This window comes from Balaenoptera physalus (assembly GCF_965194825.1).
Source record: "Balaenoptera physalus genome assembly, chromosome: 17".
NCBI classification, from domain to species: Eukaryota; Metazoa; Chordata; class Mammalia; order Artiodactyla; family Balaenopteridae; genus Balaenoptera; species Balaenoptera physalus.
In genome coordinates this window covers 84,597,227-84,611,792 of record NC_138895.1, presented here as the reverse complement: position 1 = coordinate 84,611,792, position 14,566 = coordinate 84,597,227, and the positions used below count along the sequence as shown (strand labels likewise).

The window sequence follows — 14,566 nt, the reverse complement described above, 5'->3', positions numbered from 1 at the left end:
CCGCCCCTGGCGGCGCCCCGCCCCTGGCGGCGCCCCGCCCCTGGCGGCGCCCCGCCCCTGGCGGCGCCCCGCCCCTGGCGGCGCCCCGCCCCTGGCGGCGCCCCGCCCCTGGCGGCGCCCCGCCCCTGGCGGCGCCCCGCCCCTGGCGGCGCCCCGCCCCTGGCGGCGCCCCGCCCCTGGCGGCGCCCCGCCCCTGGCGGCGCCCCGCCCCTGGCGGCGCCCCGCCCCTGGCGGCGCCCCGCCCCTGGCGGCGCCCCGCCCCTGGCGGCGCCCCGCCCCTGGCGGCGCCCCGCCCCTGGCGGCGCCCCGCCCCTGGCGGCGCCCCGCCCCTGGCGGCGCCCCGCCCCTGGCGGCGCCCCGCCCCTGGCGGCGCCCCGCCCCTGGCGGCGCCCCGCCCCTGGCGGCGCCCCGCCCCTGGCGGCGCCCCGCCCCTGGCGGCGCCCCGCCCCTGGCGGCGCCCCGCCCCTGGCGGCGCCCCGCCCCTGGCGGCGCCCCGCCCCTGGCGGCGCCCCGCCCCTGGCGGCGCCCCGCCCCTGGCGGCGCCCCGCCCCTGGCGGCGCCCCGCCCCTGGCGGCGCCCCGCCCCTGGCGGCGCCCCGCCCCTGGCGGCGCCCCGCCCCTGGCGGCGCCCCGCCCCTGGCGGCGCCCCGCCCCTGGCGGCGCCCCGCCCCTGGCGGCGCCCCGCCCCTGGCGGCGCCCCGCCCCTGGCGGCGCCCCGCCCCTGGCGGCGCCCCGCCCCTGGCGGCGCCCCGCCCCTGGCGGCGCCCCGCCCCTGGCGGCGCCCCGCCCCTGGCGGCGCCCCGGCTATCCGCGTCCATTTCTATGAAAGGGACAAGACTGTTTCAGGTCGGGGATAAGCCCGTAGTACAAGCCCGCAAATATTTCGTTCACTAGTAGGTCGTACATATGTTTTGGGCATATTAATCCTATTTTTAAAATAACCCTTAACATGCAAAGACCGTTGGTCGCCTGACGGCTGTACACAACCAGGCCCCAGTTGCTCTTCCCCAGCGCCTGAGCCCTCGTCTAGGCCTCGGTCAGGGCCGCCACTAGGGGGCCACGGGGCGCTCTGGCCCTACACTTCCCTGCATGTCTGTCAGCAGCAAAGCCGTCAGGTCTCCCAAGAAGAGAAAGGGCGTGGCCGCCTTGCCTCGACCTTCTGTCCCGCCCGAGACCTGGACTCTGTTCTCACTTGTTTCACTGGGCGGCCCTGGGGTGGTGAGGGCTGGGGGAGGGTGCGGTCGAGGAGACGAGCGCCGGCATCTTAACTGGGGTGCAGGGGCCACCTTCAGCGGGGGCCGCGTGCTGCTCTCCCCGCGCCCCTAGCAGGGCGCGGCAGGCATCCGTAGCATCCACAGCGCCCTCCAGTGGAAGGTCGGCTTGGCGCGGCACAGGCCCCGGTGGACCCCTGCGGTCCCAATCAGCGGAAATGGTTCTCCCCAGTGAGGACGCGCTGGTGCCACAAGCAGCCCGACAGGGCCCTGAAGGCGCGGCCGCGCTCGCCGCACTGGTAGAGCTTCTCGCCGGTGTGGACCCTCTGGTGCTTCACCAGGTCCGACCTGTGGCGGAAAACCCTCCTGCACTTGCGACAGTAAGGAGGCTTCTCCCCGCTTGGAAGCTGCCACTGCTCCAGAACGTGGGCCCCTCATGGGGAGGCCTCGGGCCGCACGGCCCCGTGCAGTGCTGGTTCGCCCGTTGGGGCTCCCCACGCCTGCTGGATTCTGAGTGGCTCCTCCAGCTGGGGTCGCAGCTACCGGGGTGCCCTCCTGCGCCGTCTTCCTGGCGGGTCACCAGGCTGGCGGTGAGGCAGGCTTTGCTTCTGGGCTCATGGTCATGGTTCCTCTCTTCCTCGAGAATCGCCTGGTGCGCGCAGGCCTTGTGTGGCAGCCCTGCCTGCCCCTGTGAACCCCGATGGCTTCTGCATGGCCCGGCAGGTCCCTGGCCCTGTGGCCCGGGCCTTAGGACCTTTGTCCCCGGGACACCCTGCGGTTCTGCCCCAGAATCTGCTCCTCACTCTGAACTCCGTCCTCATGGTCTGAAACCAGAAAGGGAGGAAGCAAATGACACCAGACTGTGAACCAGAGCATGGAGAGACTTCGGCAAAGGCCGCATCATCTCATTTAAATCAGCGGGGCGGGAACAAAGAAATTAGGCCCTCTGTCTGGGATGGGGTTACTCAGGGATCAAGGTCAGGGAGCGGAAGGTGTTAGAAGGACACAAACTCCCAAAACACTATTAAAGAAATCTGGGGGCACTCCTAACCACTTGCAGTTTGGTGCTGCCTGATTCCAAACGAGTTTTGCTCAAATAAACTTTTTTTTAATTTTAAATTTTTATTTATTTATTTATTTTTGGCTGTGTTGGGTCTTCGTTTCTGTGCGAGGGCTTTCTCTAGTTGCGGCAAGCGGGGTCCACTCTTCATCGCGGTGCGCGGGCCTCTCACTATCGCGGCCTCTCTTGTTGCAGAGCACAGGCTCCAGACGCGCAGGCTCAGTAGTTGTGGCGCACGGGCTTAGTTGCTCCGCGGCATGTGGGATCTTCCCAGACCAGGGATCGAACCCGTGTCCCCTGCATTAGCAGGCAGATTCTCAACCACTGCGCCACCAGGGAAGCCCCAGCTCAAATAAACTCTTAAAGTTAAGACAAAATCACAAAAAAAGAAAAGAATTCTGTTAAAACCTGTCCTCCTTGAGGACTAGCCTTCAATTTCCCCTGAGATCTGGGGCCTGGCTGATCCCTGGGGCAAGGCAGCAGGGCTGGGGGGAGGGCACTGGGAACAGCCCGAGGAGGCTGCACCCTGAATGACAGATGCCAAGGTCAGGACCTGTGGCCCAAGGGACAAAGACCAGGGCTCGAGAGGGGAGTACCATGTCCTTGGGTCCCCGCCTCCGGAAGAGGAGAGCCTGGCCCGGTCCCCTCGGCAGGCAGAGTGGGTGACAGCGCTGCCATCGGTGAGATGAGGATTCGTGCTGATCCGTGGAGAGGTCCTGAGGCAAACACAGCCCAGCTGTGCAGATGGGGCCGTGCCCAGAGCCAGATGCTCTCCCCAAGGGCACACTGGCCTGGACTTAGCAAGGTCCACCTGGACACTCCAGGATGAGCTTCTCTGAAAGGGAAACCCGGGCTTTCCCGGGATTTTCAAATCTTCCAGCGGACTCCCTAAAATAAGGAGTTGGGAGAAGCATGGTTTGGGAACCTTGCCTGTGGCCGTCCAGGCCCTGGGCCCAGCAGGCCGGGGGCGCCCTCCTCGCGCACGGACGGAGCTCGGGCGCCGGGGGTCGAGCCCGCCGGCCACGGTACCGAGAGCGGCGGGGGGCGCGGTGGCTGGTCATGCGGACGGCGGGAGGGAAGGCCTGAGGGAGCCGGGCGCGACGCCGCGTCCCCCGCCGGCCCGGCTGCAGGGCCCAGCGACCAGCACCGCGGGGCCTCTCACCCACCGGTCCCCGGGCCCCGGCGGTAGCCGGAGCCGGAAGCGCGCGCCGCGCCCACAGGGAGCCCCGCCCCGCCCCGCGGGCACTTCCGGGAGCTCTAGGAAGCTCGGGGGACCCTCTCGGGGGACCCGCCCAGGGGAGCGGCCGGGGGGAGGGCTCCTGGGGAGGAGTCCCGGGGAGAGGCTCGGGGGACCCGGAGAGCCCCAGGGCCGTGGACCTGCGCCCGGAGGCGTGCGCGCGTCCCTGGAGCTGTCCGAGGTGCTGGGCTGCCCTGGCGATGGGGCCTCGGAGAAGTTGTCGGCGAGGCAGAGACCCTGGGAGGGAAAAAGCAAGGGGACTCGGCGTGTAGGGTCCGGAAGGCCGTAGGAAGGGCTCTGGGGAGGAATGACGCACTCTGGCTTGGACTGAGGTGAGAACATTACCGTCCATTGCTAAGGCAAGTCCACAAACCCTGCGACCAGCTGAGGGAACTGAGTGCTTAGAAAAGAACCGCAGGGGGGAGGAGACGGACCCTGGCCCTGACCCAGCAGAGCCCTTCCCTGCGATGCTTCCCTTACCCTTCTAGTGGCTAGAAAATCCTGAGGGTTCTTCCTACGAGTGAGTGCAGCCAGGCTATGACTGGCCCAGAGGGCAGAGCTGGGCGCAACTGGCGGTGAGAGGGCAGATCCTGGCGCGAGCCAGAGCTGTCCAGCACTTCAGGTTGCCTCTCCAGGTGGTGTCTGAGTGGGGCTTGGACCACTGCCTATGCAGATGCACCTGCTTTGAGGGACTAGATGAGACCAGAGGTTCCCAAGCCTGGCACAGTGTCAACATCACTGGGGGTGTCGGAACTAAATCCGGATTCCCTGGCCTACTGAATCTGTCTTCCCTGGTGTGGAGCCTGGGAATCTGTGTTTTTCAGCAAGCTCTGCCCCCAGGAGGAGCCTCTGATACTCATTCCTCAGGGGTCTGGTTCCGGCATAACCCCTCCTTCAGCTCAGAGACCCCAGTCAGAGACCTCTGAAGAACAGTTTGTCTCACTTTCCCTAGTGGAGTTGGAAAAGTCCTGCCAGATTTGATTTAGCCCGCAGCCTTGGGTTTAAAAGATAAAGTCAGGGGATCTGACCATTGATACACTTGGGTGACTCCAGTGACTGTTTAACCATACAGCAGTGCACAGGCACACCGAGGACAGAGTTGGGTGTGACGTGCCGTGTGGAAAAGCAGCCTCCTAGATGGGGACATGTACAGCCCAGAGCAGGTGCTCAAAAAGGGTTTACTGAATGAATGGGATGGAAATAAATAAGCGTAATAAACTATCATGAGGGAGGATGTATATTTTCCAGGTGGGAAGTGGATGTTAACTTCTGCTTCTGGCCTGTGCTCTGCTGGTTCTTCACATAATGATCTCATTTAGTGCTCACAGAAACCTTGTGATGTATTCAATAGAATCACTATCGCCAACTTACCGATGCAGCTTAGAGAGGATACGGACCTTGCCCAGGTGGCATAGAAGTGAGTGGCAGAGCAGGGCTACAAAGTAGAGTGAATGTCCTTAGAAGCTGGATGCTGGGAGAGCCTGCCTTCCTGCCCACCTGCTTTGGGGCACACGGCACAGAGCAGATGAGTCCATAGACCACGTCTTGGCTTCCACCTCTGGACCATCATTAACCTGGGGTCTCTAAAAGTCCGAAACCCTTGGGATACTGAGGTAGCCCAATATGGAATGTTGCATAGCAACTGAAAAAGACAAGCGCGTGGACAATACTGGTATTGAAAACGTGTGCAGAGGACCTTATGGTTCTGTTTGCCCATCCCAGCAACCTGCAGCCAGCCATGGGTGTGACCTTGAATCAGGCTGAATGACAATCTCTGGGCCCATCTCCCTGATTACAGCCCTTGGCCCAGGGATGGACAGTGGGTGGCATGAGACCCCAGCAGGACCCAGCAGAGCCCTTCCCTGCGATGCTTCCCTTACCCTTCTAGTGGCTAAAATAGATGCGAATGGGTCTGGGGCCGCTTTGAGCTCTGCTCTGCGTCACGGGGAGAGAGCACATCCAGATCAGGAGGAATGAGGCCAACCCTATGGCATTAAGTACAATCTTATCCTTGCTCGAGATGGTTAATTTTATGTGTCAACTGGACTGGGCCACAGGGTGTCCAGATATTTGGTCAAACGTTATTCTGAGTGAGATCAACATCTGAGGCAGCTGACTGAGTAAAGCAGGTTCTCCCTAATGTGGGTGGGTCCCAGCCAATCAGCTGAAAGACTGAATAGGACAAAAAGACAAAGTAATATGGAACTCCTGTCTGACTGTTGAGCTGGGGCATCAGTCTCACTCTACCTTTGGACTTGGACTGAAACACTGGCTTTTCTTGGGCCCTGGGCCTGCCGGCTTTCAGACTGGACCTATGCCATCGGCGCTCCTGGGTCTCTGGCATCCTGACTGCAGGTCTCAGAACTTCTCAGCCTCCATAATCTCGTGAGTCAATTCCTAAGAATACCTACCTACCTATCTCTCCAATTGAGTCTGTTTCTCTGGAGAGCCCTAATACATCTTTTTTTTTTTTTTCCTAATTAGGAAACAAATTTGGAGACTAATAACTTGTCCAACATTACACTTAAGTGTAGAGTTGGGCTTTAAGTTTCAAAGTCGATTCTCTTAACCATCATGCCACACTGCTTATATTCATGTAAAAATAAAAACCCTTGTATCCAACTGAAAAGCGTCCACATTTAGGCCCAGCTTTGTGGTTATTTCCTGACTCGCAGGCACACGCAGCCCGCTCCACGCTCTGCACAGAGCCCAAGATGGACTGTCAGCTCCTGGACCCTCTTCCCTGAGCGGGGCCCTGGGAGCTCCTCACAGGACCACCTTTCTTTAGGGCTCAAGCTCCTATAGGGCTTTTATTTACTTCTAGGGCCGAAAGCAGATACTGCCCCTACACAAGTGACCGCTTCCTGGGCTCTGAAACGCACAGGGACCGCTTTCCTGGTGCCTCACTCCTTCTCCCTCAATGTTCTTTTACGCTTGCCGTGGCCGGCCCTGGCCCCAGGTGGCTTTCTGCTGAGGCTGTCCATTAACAGTGTTCCTGACCTGTCCCTGGTTGTCGACAGAGCCTTTCCAGGAGCCCCTTTTATGGGTTTTTGCTGTATGCCTGGTGGCGTGCAAAGGATTCTATGGCCATCCTCCCAATCACCCTATGCGGTGCCAAAAGACGGCTGTCCCTATTTCCAGAGGAGGAAACAGGCTCCGTGAGGGACAGTAAGTGCCTGGGCTGGCATCAGGGCAGGCAGACCCTAACCCTGGTCTCCCGGAGACCAGTGGTTCAGGGACGAGTGTGAGGCTGGCTGGAGCCGAGGACATGGGCCTGGGTGGGAGGGAGAGCAGCCCATGGGGTTGGAGATAACGGGGTCAGCGGGAGGCAAGGGACAGTGGCCGCTGAGCTAGAGACACTCGCAACCAGGGCTGGATAGAGGCTCCAGAGCAGGCCGGGGCACAGAGCTGGAACTGGAGGATGACGATGGCGGGGGAGGCGGGGCGTGACGCCTGTGCCTGACACGAGACAGGAGGACAGTGCAGAGACTCCGGGCTGTACCCATGTCCCAGGAGCAGTCAGGGGTCGAGAACTGTAACGTCCTGTGCAGCCAGATACTGATAAACCTGGGCAGCCACAATGGGCAGAGAAGATGCCCTGAGGAGTCCTTGTCTGGGTCCTGCTGGGCGTTCCAGGTTCCCGGGAAGTGCTGAATGGATCAGATGGAACCCTCGAGAGAGAACCGGTCCCAAGCCAGCAAACGCAAATGCCATTCAGCCCATCTCAGTGGGCCCCACGCGACAAGGGAGGACACAGAGCCTTTGCTGAGAGTTTACCGCCTGGCACCGAGGAGCTGCAGCTGGGGGTGGTTGATTCCACGCTCCCCTCCTCTGGGCAGCCTTCCTAGCTTGCACGCCTGCTGCTCAGTGGCCTGGGAGCTCCCGCCCTGTCCCGTCACCGAGGGTCTGCCGGGCCACCTCCAGGACAGCCTAGGACAGTGTGGAGGACCGCTGGGCTCTGCTCTGGGGCTGCCCGCTAAGTCTGGTTGTGGTGCAGGTATCCAAGTCCAGCCTTGGTGCCGAGGCTGCAGGATGACCCTTCTGGAGCACAGGCTGAGCCGCCGCTCCCCGGAAAGCCCTGGGGGCTCTGCTCGCCCGCTCCGCGGCCTGGCTGCCCAAGGTGGAAGCTTCACGATACCCAGTAGCCGCGTGGTATTAGGGACAGGGGACTGGGGAGAAGGCGGATGTCCCTCGTCTTCCAGGGTGTCACAGTGCACCAGCAAAGACGATTCAAGGGTGTGTTCTGACCCTCGTGGGGGAGTCCAAAGTACTTGATGGCCTCAGGGCCCTGGGAGTGTAGCCTGGAGAGGCGGGGCAGCCCCACCACAGGGCTCTCCACTGGGGTCACTGGGAAAGAGGATGCGGAGGCGAGGCGGAGTTATACCCTGGAGAGGGGCCGGGCAACTCCTCCGTGTGTGGTGCAGGTGGGGGGGTCCCAAAGCTGTCCAGGAGGGAGCAGGCAGGCAGGCAGGCAGAAGGCGTCCCCACCCATCTGGGTTCTCCCCTTTACCACAGGGGCTGGAGAGCTACCGGGCAGTCATGGCAGATCTGAAGCCGGCTACAGCCAATGCCCAGCTGCAGTTGCCTAGACCTGTCAAGCGGGGAACCCCCTGGGGCCCCCGCTTCCTGGGGCTGGAGGCAGCTATGAAGGCTGGGCAGGGCCACCTTCCACTGAAGCCCGCTGGCCTCAGGCAGCCACCAGTAGGTGCAGAGGCAGGGTGAGAAGGCAAACAGCAGATCCGAGGGCTTGCTGCAGAGAGAACATGCTACACACATTCTCCCAGATGCATGAGGGAACCAAACCACCAGAGACTACAGCCCAGGGTGACAGCGGGCAGCCCGGCCCCCCCACCCAATCTGGAAACCACCCGTCCTGGGGTGCCTGACCCCGCCCTGGCTATGGCTCTGGTAAGTCACGATGCCTGCAGGCCTCGGTCGCTAGGGCACACGGTGGGCTCTGCCTTAGGTCCCTCACTCCTCCACCGAGAGGAGCCCTCAGGGATGGGGGGCAGCCACGTGGCCTTCCTCCCGCGTCCATCAAGTACACAGACTTTATTCGGGACACGCACGAGACGCCGGTTGCGCCAACCAGGAGGCGCGAAGGCAGGAGCCCTCCGCGGGAACTCGCCTCGACCTCAGGCTGCTGACGCGCCCCCTGCGCCCGCTACTCTCGGTAGTGCACCCTCTGGTGCTGGATGAGCTGGGAGCTCTGGCCGAAGGCTTTGCCGCAGGCGCCGCAGGCGAAGGGCTTCTCGCCCGTGTGGGTCCGCAGGTGCCGGAAGAAGTGCGAGCGGCCGCGGAAGGCCTTGCCGCAGTCGGGGCACTCGTAGGGCTTCTCGCCCGTGTGGATGCGCTGGTGCTCGATGAGCACCGAGCTCCAGATGAAGGCCTTGCCGCACTGGCTGCAGGCGTACGGCTTCTCGCCCGTGTGCAGCCGCTGGTGCCGCACCAGGTTGGAGCTCTGGCTGAAGGCCTGGCCGCACTCGCCGCACTCGTACGGCTTCTCGCCGTTGTGGATGCGCAGGTGCTGCGTGAAGTGCGAGCTGTGGCTGAAGGCGCGGCCGCACTGGCCGCACTCGTAGGGCTTCTCGCCCGTGTGGATGCGGTGGTGCTGGATGAAGCCCGACCAGCCGCGGAAGCGCTTGCCGCACTCGTGGCAGGCGTACGGCTTCTCGCCCGTGTGGATGCGCTGGTGCTTCAGCAGCAGCGAGTTGTACTGGAAGCTCTTGCCGCAGGCCTCACACCTGTGCGGCTTCCCGCCCCGCGGGCCACCCCGCCGGGCCCCGAGGCCCGAGCCCCGGCCGAGGCTGCCCGCCAGCTCGGCGGCGCGCCCCGGGCCGCCCTCTGTCCCCGAGGCTCCCTGCAGCCCGAGCGGCCCACGCCAGGTGCCTCTCTTCTGGGCGCGGGGCCCGGGCCCCGGCCGCTCCAGGCTGCACTCCTGCCCGAAGCTGTCCCCACACTTGGGTCTACGGGGAAGGCTGCTCAGAAGGGTCCTGAGCACCCCCGGGTCCTGGTCCGCCTGGTCTTCAGGACGGCGCGGCTGGGGAGACGACGGGGCCTGCTCGCGCTCCACCTCGGGATCTGAAATGGGAAACGGGAGAGGCGGAGAGCGCTCGCTCAGCCGCCCACCAGGCTGTCCCTCCGCGGGGACCCCCGTCCCATGCCAGATGACAGGACCGGGGTGAGAGCACACAGGGTGCGTGTGCATGTGGAGGGGGGGAGGCCTGACAGGAGATTCGGACTCAGAGCCAAGCAGAAAAGCCCCTGATCCTGAGGACGCTGCCCACACGGCCCCGAAGCTGCTCCACGGACCCCCAGAGGACACCCCAAGGGCTGCTCTAGGGGAGAGAGGCGGGGGTGGGGTGGGGGGGGAGAGAAACGAGGAGCTGAGGGCCTGGATGAGCGAAGCCCCAGGGGAAGGGGATGGGACCAGAGCTCGACTTAGGGGACAAGTGGAGGCCGAGGGCAGTACACAGGGGGGCCAGGACGACTCCCTGATTGCTGGCCAGTGGTGCCAAGTCAGACACTCTAGCCGGACAGGCAGGTGGATATGGGGGGGTCTGCGCTGCACTCACAGCCCAGAAAGTGTCAGCAACAAGACCGGGACTGAACGGGGGGAGGGGCTGTGGGGGACAGAAGTGAGCGCTGAGCCAGGGACAAGTGGGGCCCCGGGGCCTGGGAGCGGTGGTGGGCGGCCGCAGGTAAACGCGCTTCTGGGCAGGGCCCCGCAGCAGGTTCCGCTCGCTCACCTGGCCAGCAGGTGTCTCTGCCAGTCTGGAGCTCCTCCACGTCCCGGAGATCCTCCTCCTGTGGTGGCTGGGAGAGCACCTCAGGGCTGCAGCCGGGGAAGCCTGGGGGTCACAGTGGGGCTGGGGCTCATCTCCCCCTCCTCTAGAATGGGTCGTACCCCCCAACACACCTCCTTGCCCTCTGGAGGCTCGCTGAGTGGGATAGAACACATCTACCTGGGCCCTCGTCCTGGCTGTCAAGAGCTTATTTGTGTCCTCGACTGTGAGGGGAGTGAGGCCAGGCCTCCGGTGGGACACGGGGCACGGAAGGGACCCCGGACTCCCTGAGGGCTGAGTGCGAGCAGGGTCCAGGGGCACCACACACCGCAGGGCTTGGACATCCTCCCCGACCAGTTGTCAGCTATTTCCACACCTGGACACCCCCAGATCCTGCCGGGGGGCAGAGCAAGGCTGGTGGCTCCATCCCTGCAGGTCTCTGCGGGTCCCCGCCCAAACCAGCTTGCCCAGAACTCTGGAGACCATATTCCTGGCGTGGGATCAAAGGCTCGGAGAGGGAGATAAGGTGACTGGCTCCTCTCACACAGGCCTGGCCATCGAGGCTGCTTTTTTTGCACCCCTCATCCCCTAAAGAAACACACTCCAAGGGACTGTCCTCTAGGGAGCCACTGCTCACACAGCTCGGCCCCCAGCCTCAAGCACTGCTGCCCGAGTCCCGACCCAAGCACCAGGGTGCCGGAGCCCCAGCGCCAGTGAGCTGCCTGCCCGCAGTGACGGTGCAGGGAGGCAAGTACCATGTTGATGGCCGTGGAGGTGAAGCTGGGCCTTGTGGTGGTGGTAGGCTCCAGGTGTCTCCGGTGACTCGAAAGTGACAGCGGACAGGACATGAGGGGGCTCCTGACCGTCCCCCAGGGCCGCCATCTTCCCCCAAGGCCTGCTGGAGGAGTGCACACCTGGGAGCCGGGGAAACGAAAACCACGGCGAGATGAGGGGGTCAGAGGGATGTGCGGGGTGGGGCCGATCAGCCACAGGGGAGCTGGAGGCTCCCCCCCCGGGTGAGGGACTAAACGCCAAGAGGTAACCCGTGGGGCCCACAGTGCGAGGCCAGCGGGGCCCCTGGTGCGTTAGTTCCACCATGTGCACGGCACCAGCGCACCCACACGAACTGAACCCAAGCTCTCCTCCCAGCAATGCCTGCAATGTCCTCCCAACCCAAGGCCTTGCCCACAGAGAGAAGCAAGCTGGTTCTCCCAGAAAAACCTCCCCCATCACAGCTGGGGGCCGCTGGCCCTGGGGAGGGCAAAAAACTGAACCTTGCCTGCCGGAGCAGGAACGTCCTAGGTTAAATCTTAACGAGACATTTCCAGAGAGGAAAACCCCCCGCAGAGGCTGCAGGCTGGGACCCCTCACATCCCAGCCCCGCCCAGGGTGCTCCGAGCCTCCTTTGGGGTCAAAGATACTTTTCTTTAGTCTGGTTAGCAGGAATAGCTTGGTCTAAAATGAGGATTTTTCTTTCACACTTCCATGAGTAGGAGGCCTTATCTGGGAGTGAAAAGGGGCAGGGGAAGGACGAAAGGTAATGTACATCCAATAACGGTGCAGACAGTACCTGCTTCAAGGAAGCAGGGAGGCAGGCGCCACAGGGCTCCTCACCAGTGGGGGCCTCCTGGGTCAGCCCCCGACAGACCTCAGCCCCTAATGATGGGAAGGATCACCCGCAGCCAGGTAAGTGGACACACGGTGGGGCTGCAGTCCTGACATCTGGGTATGCCACATCTTAAATATCTGGGAAAGGGCACGGTCACCCCTAGCCGGCCTGTCTGAGGGGAGGTGGCGGTCACAAAGGGACGCCAGTTCAAACGTCCACGCTGCTGCAACAGGCTGAAGGCGGAGGGGACACAAACGGTACCGGCCCAGGAGCAAACCCTCCTCCACCCCCCCTCCCAGCTTGGAGCCTGTGCGCCGCCGGAAAGAACCCGAACTCAGGGCGCTTGGCAGCGGAGAGCAGGGTGCCCCGGCTGAGTCCGGCCACGGACCTCGGGCCAGGGGCAGCTCTGAGCCTCTTTTCCATCTGCAAAGTGGGCATCACCACAGCTCCCGTCCCTGGGGTTCCGGGCGCGTGGGGAGGCGCCCCGCAAACGGACACCCGCGATCGTCAGGGGCCAGTGTGCCCCCTGCGTCCCGCCATCCGCGCCCCCCACGCCAGGCCGAGGCCAAGGTCGCGGCGGCTGCGGGGACAACGCGCGAGCGCGGGCTGGGCCAGGGGTCCCCCGCAGCCGCCACCAACGCCGCCCGGCGCCCACTCACCTTCCGAACGGGAGGTGGCCGCCCGCCCGCCTGCCGGCCGGAAGTGCTCCCGCGCCCCGCCCGCCCGGCCGCGCGCACTTCCGGGACGCTCTAGGTCCCGGGAGGACCGGTGCCTTGGTGACCTCGGAGGCGGCGGGCGTGGGCCCTCGCCAAGCGGGGCCGCCCCACAGGTGTCCGACAGCGTGTCTGCGGCCTTTGACCACCGCAGCCGCGCCGAGAGCCTGGGGCCGGGAAGGTCCCTTCGCGTGCCGCGGACCCGCCTGCGCCCTCTCAGCCCAGAGCCCGGAGCCCGTCGAGGCCGGCCGCCCCTTGTTCGTCTGCGGAGCTCGCGGTCTCCGGTCCACACGCTTCCAGGGCAGCGCGCGTCTGGCACGCATCCCTCCTTGCAGAGCGAGGCTTGGATCTCACACGTATTCTTTTAGCCCCTGGAATTCTCCCTTCCGCAATATGAAAAGTTCCACCCAAATCATCCTTGGAGGGATCTTTCTTTCCCCAGGATGGACGGCCATCATTTGCTGGGGAACTTGCTGAAGACATTCTTCCCCCCTTTTTTGGGGTGTCTCGAATACCCCCTAAACTGCCCTTTCATTGAAGTGTGCTCCCAAACTCTAGGGCCTGAGGGGTGTGTTACAGATGTTCCCAAAAGCTTTCTGTGGAATTCTTCCTGAAAACAGCTGGAGGAGGATTCCATGAACCTATCCACCAGGGATGGACGTCCGGCAGGGCTGCGTGCCCATGGCTACCCCTGAGCCTGGGCAGGTAGAGGACAGGAAGACAGCAAGGGCGGAGCCACAGCCCCAGGCCTGAGGATCTCATCAGGGAGGAAGAGACATCTGGTCCCAGGGCGGATGCCAAGGCAGCAGAAAAACTGGATGATCAGGGACGTGTGAAGGACCAAGTGTCTGGGGGGGGGGGGCCGTGCTTGGTGGGTGGTGAGACCAAGACGAGAGCTGGGAAAGAGGCTGAAGCATGCCTGGGGCTGGAGAAAAGGTGCCTACACCTGGAGCAGCTGATTCCCACCAAAGACTAGAGGTGGAGATAGTGGAGCTACCTGCTCAACCTGCCCTGCTCCCGGTGGACCCCAGTCCTGTAGGTTCTGTAAGAGTTACCCCCGCCCCCCTCTGCCTGACCTGGTACCAGGCCCTGGGCCACAGGCTGGGGTACAGTGTGGAACAGGACAAGTCCCTGCCCCAAAGGGCTAAGGAGGTGACATCAGAGAAGAAAGGGAGGGAGGAGGGCAAGCTAGTCACACAAAAGCTGGAGGTGAGAGCGTTTAAAGCAGAGGAGCATGTGCGAAGGTCCTGAGGCATCGTGGAGTGTCCCTGCGGATTTGGAAGACTAGGCAAGCTGGAGTGTGGTGAGCAAAGGGGGGACAGAACAAGCTGGACAGCGGGCTTGAAGCCAATTTGGAGCCTGGATTTCATTCTTCTTGCACCAGGAGCCACTCAGGTCCCGAGCAGGGGAGTGAGGAGTGCATTTAAGAACAGTTTGGGGCCGTGGGGAGGCAGGAGAGAAGGGGAGAGATGGGCTAGATGGAGAGGAGGCTCGGTGGGGGCCGTGTGGGCGGCAGAACTGACAGTACTCGCTGCCCCCTGGGCTGTGGGGCATGAGGGCACCTCGGGGTTCAGGCAGGAGGGAGACGGGGAGATGGCAGGGGAGAGGAGGGGGGTTGTGATGGAAATGCACACAACCTAATTCTCCTTGGATGCGTCCTCCCCGATGGTGGACAGCGGTGGCCGTGGGCTGGACTTTCACCCTTTCTCTTCTTCAGTCTGTCCCGCTGGTTCAGTTTTAGAGGGATGGGGGCAGCCTTCTGTTTCCCATGAGGGTGGGGAGACCTCAGGGGTTCTAATTACTCCCGTGGAGACTTTTAGCCAATCACCCTTTTTCTTACCACCTCTGCCCCACTGTCAGGGTTACCCGGGCCCCCATCCCCAGGCCCTGCCAGCCTTCTCAGCCTGAATGTGCACCTTGTCAAGTGTGTAGGCTTCTGCCGAAAGCTGCTT

At 63.3% G+C, this 14,566-nt stretch overlaps 1 protein-coding gene across 1 annotated transcript; it reads right to left on the bottom strand.

Annotated features, from left to right (window-relative positions):
- Positions 1–8,544: 8,544 nt before the first annotated feature.
- Positions 8,545–12,624, bottom strand: GLI4 (GLI family zinc finger 4). Its single transcript, XM_082433458.1, has 4 exons — positions 12,561–12,624; positions 11,048–11,206; positions 10,257–10,358; positions 8,545–9,588 (listed from the first exon to the last, which is right to left on the bottom strand). Exons 2-4 carry the CDS (start codon positions 11,172–11,174, stop codon positions 8,672–8,674), a joined length of 1,146 nt encoding a protein of 381 aa, XP_082289584.1. The 5' UTR covers positions 11,175–11,206; positions 12,561–12,624; the 3' UTR covers positions 8,545–8,671.
- Between the last annotated feature and the right edge of the window lie 1,942 nt (positions 12,625–14,566).

Excerpts from the sequence above, each read along its gene's own strand:
- GLI4 (XM_082433458.1), bottom strand. The coding sequence starts at position 11,174 with ATGGCGGCCCTGGGGGACGGTCAGGAGCCCCCTCATGTCCTGTCCGCT. Across the intron at positions 10,359-11,047 it reads CCTCCACGGCCATCAACATG|GCTTCCCCGGCTGCAGCCCT; the intron begins GTACTTGCCTCC and ends TGTGACCCCCAG. Across the intron at positions 9,589-10,256 it reads CAGAGACACCTGCTGGCCAG|ATCCCGAGGTGGAGCGCGAG; the intron begins GTGAGCGAGCGG and ends TTCCCATTTCAG.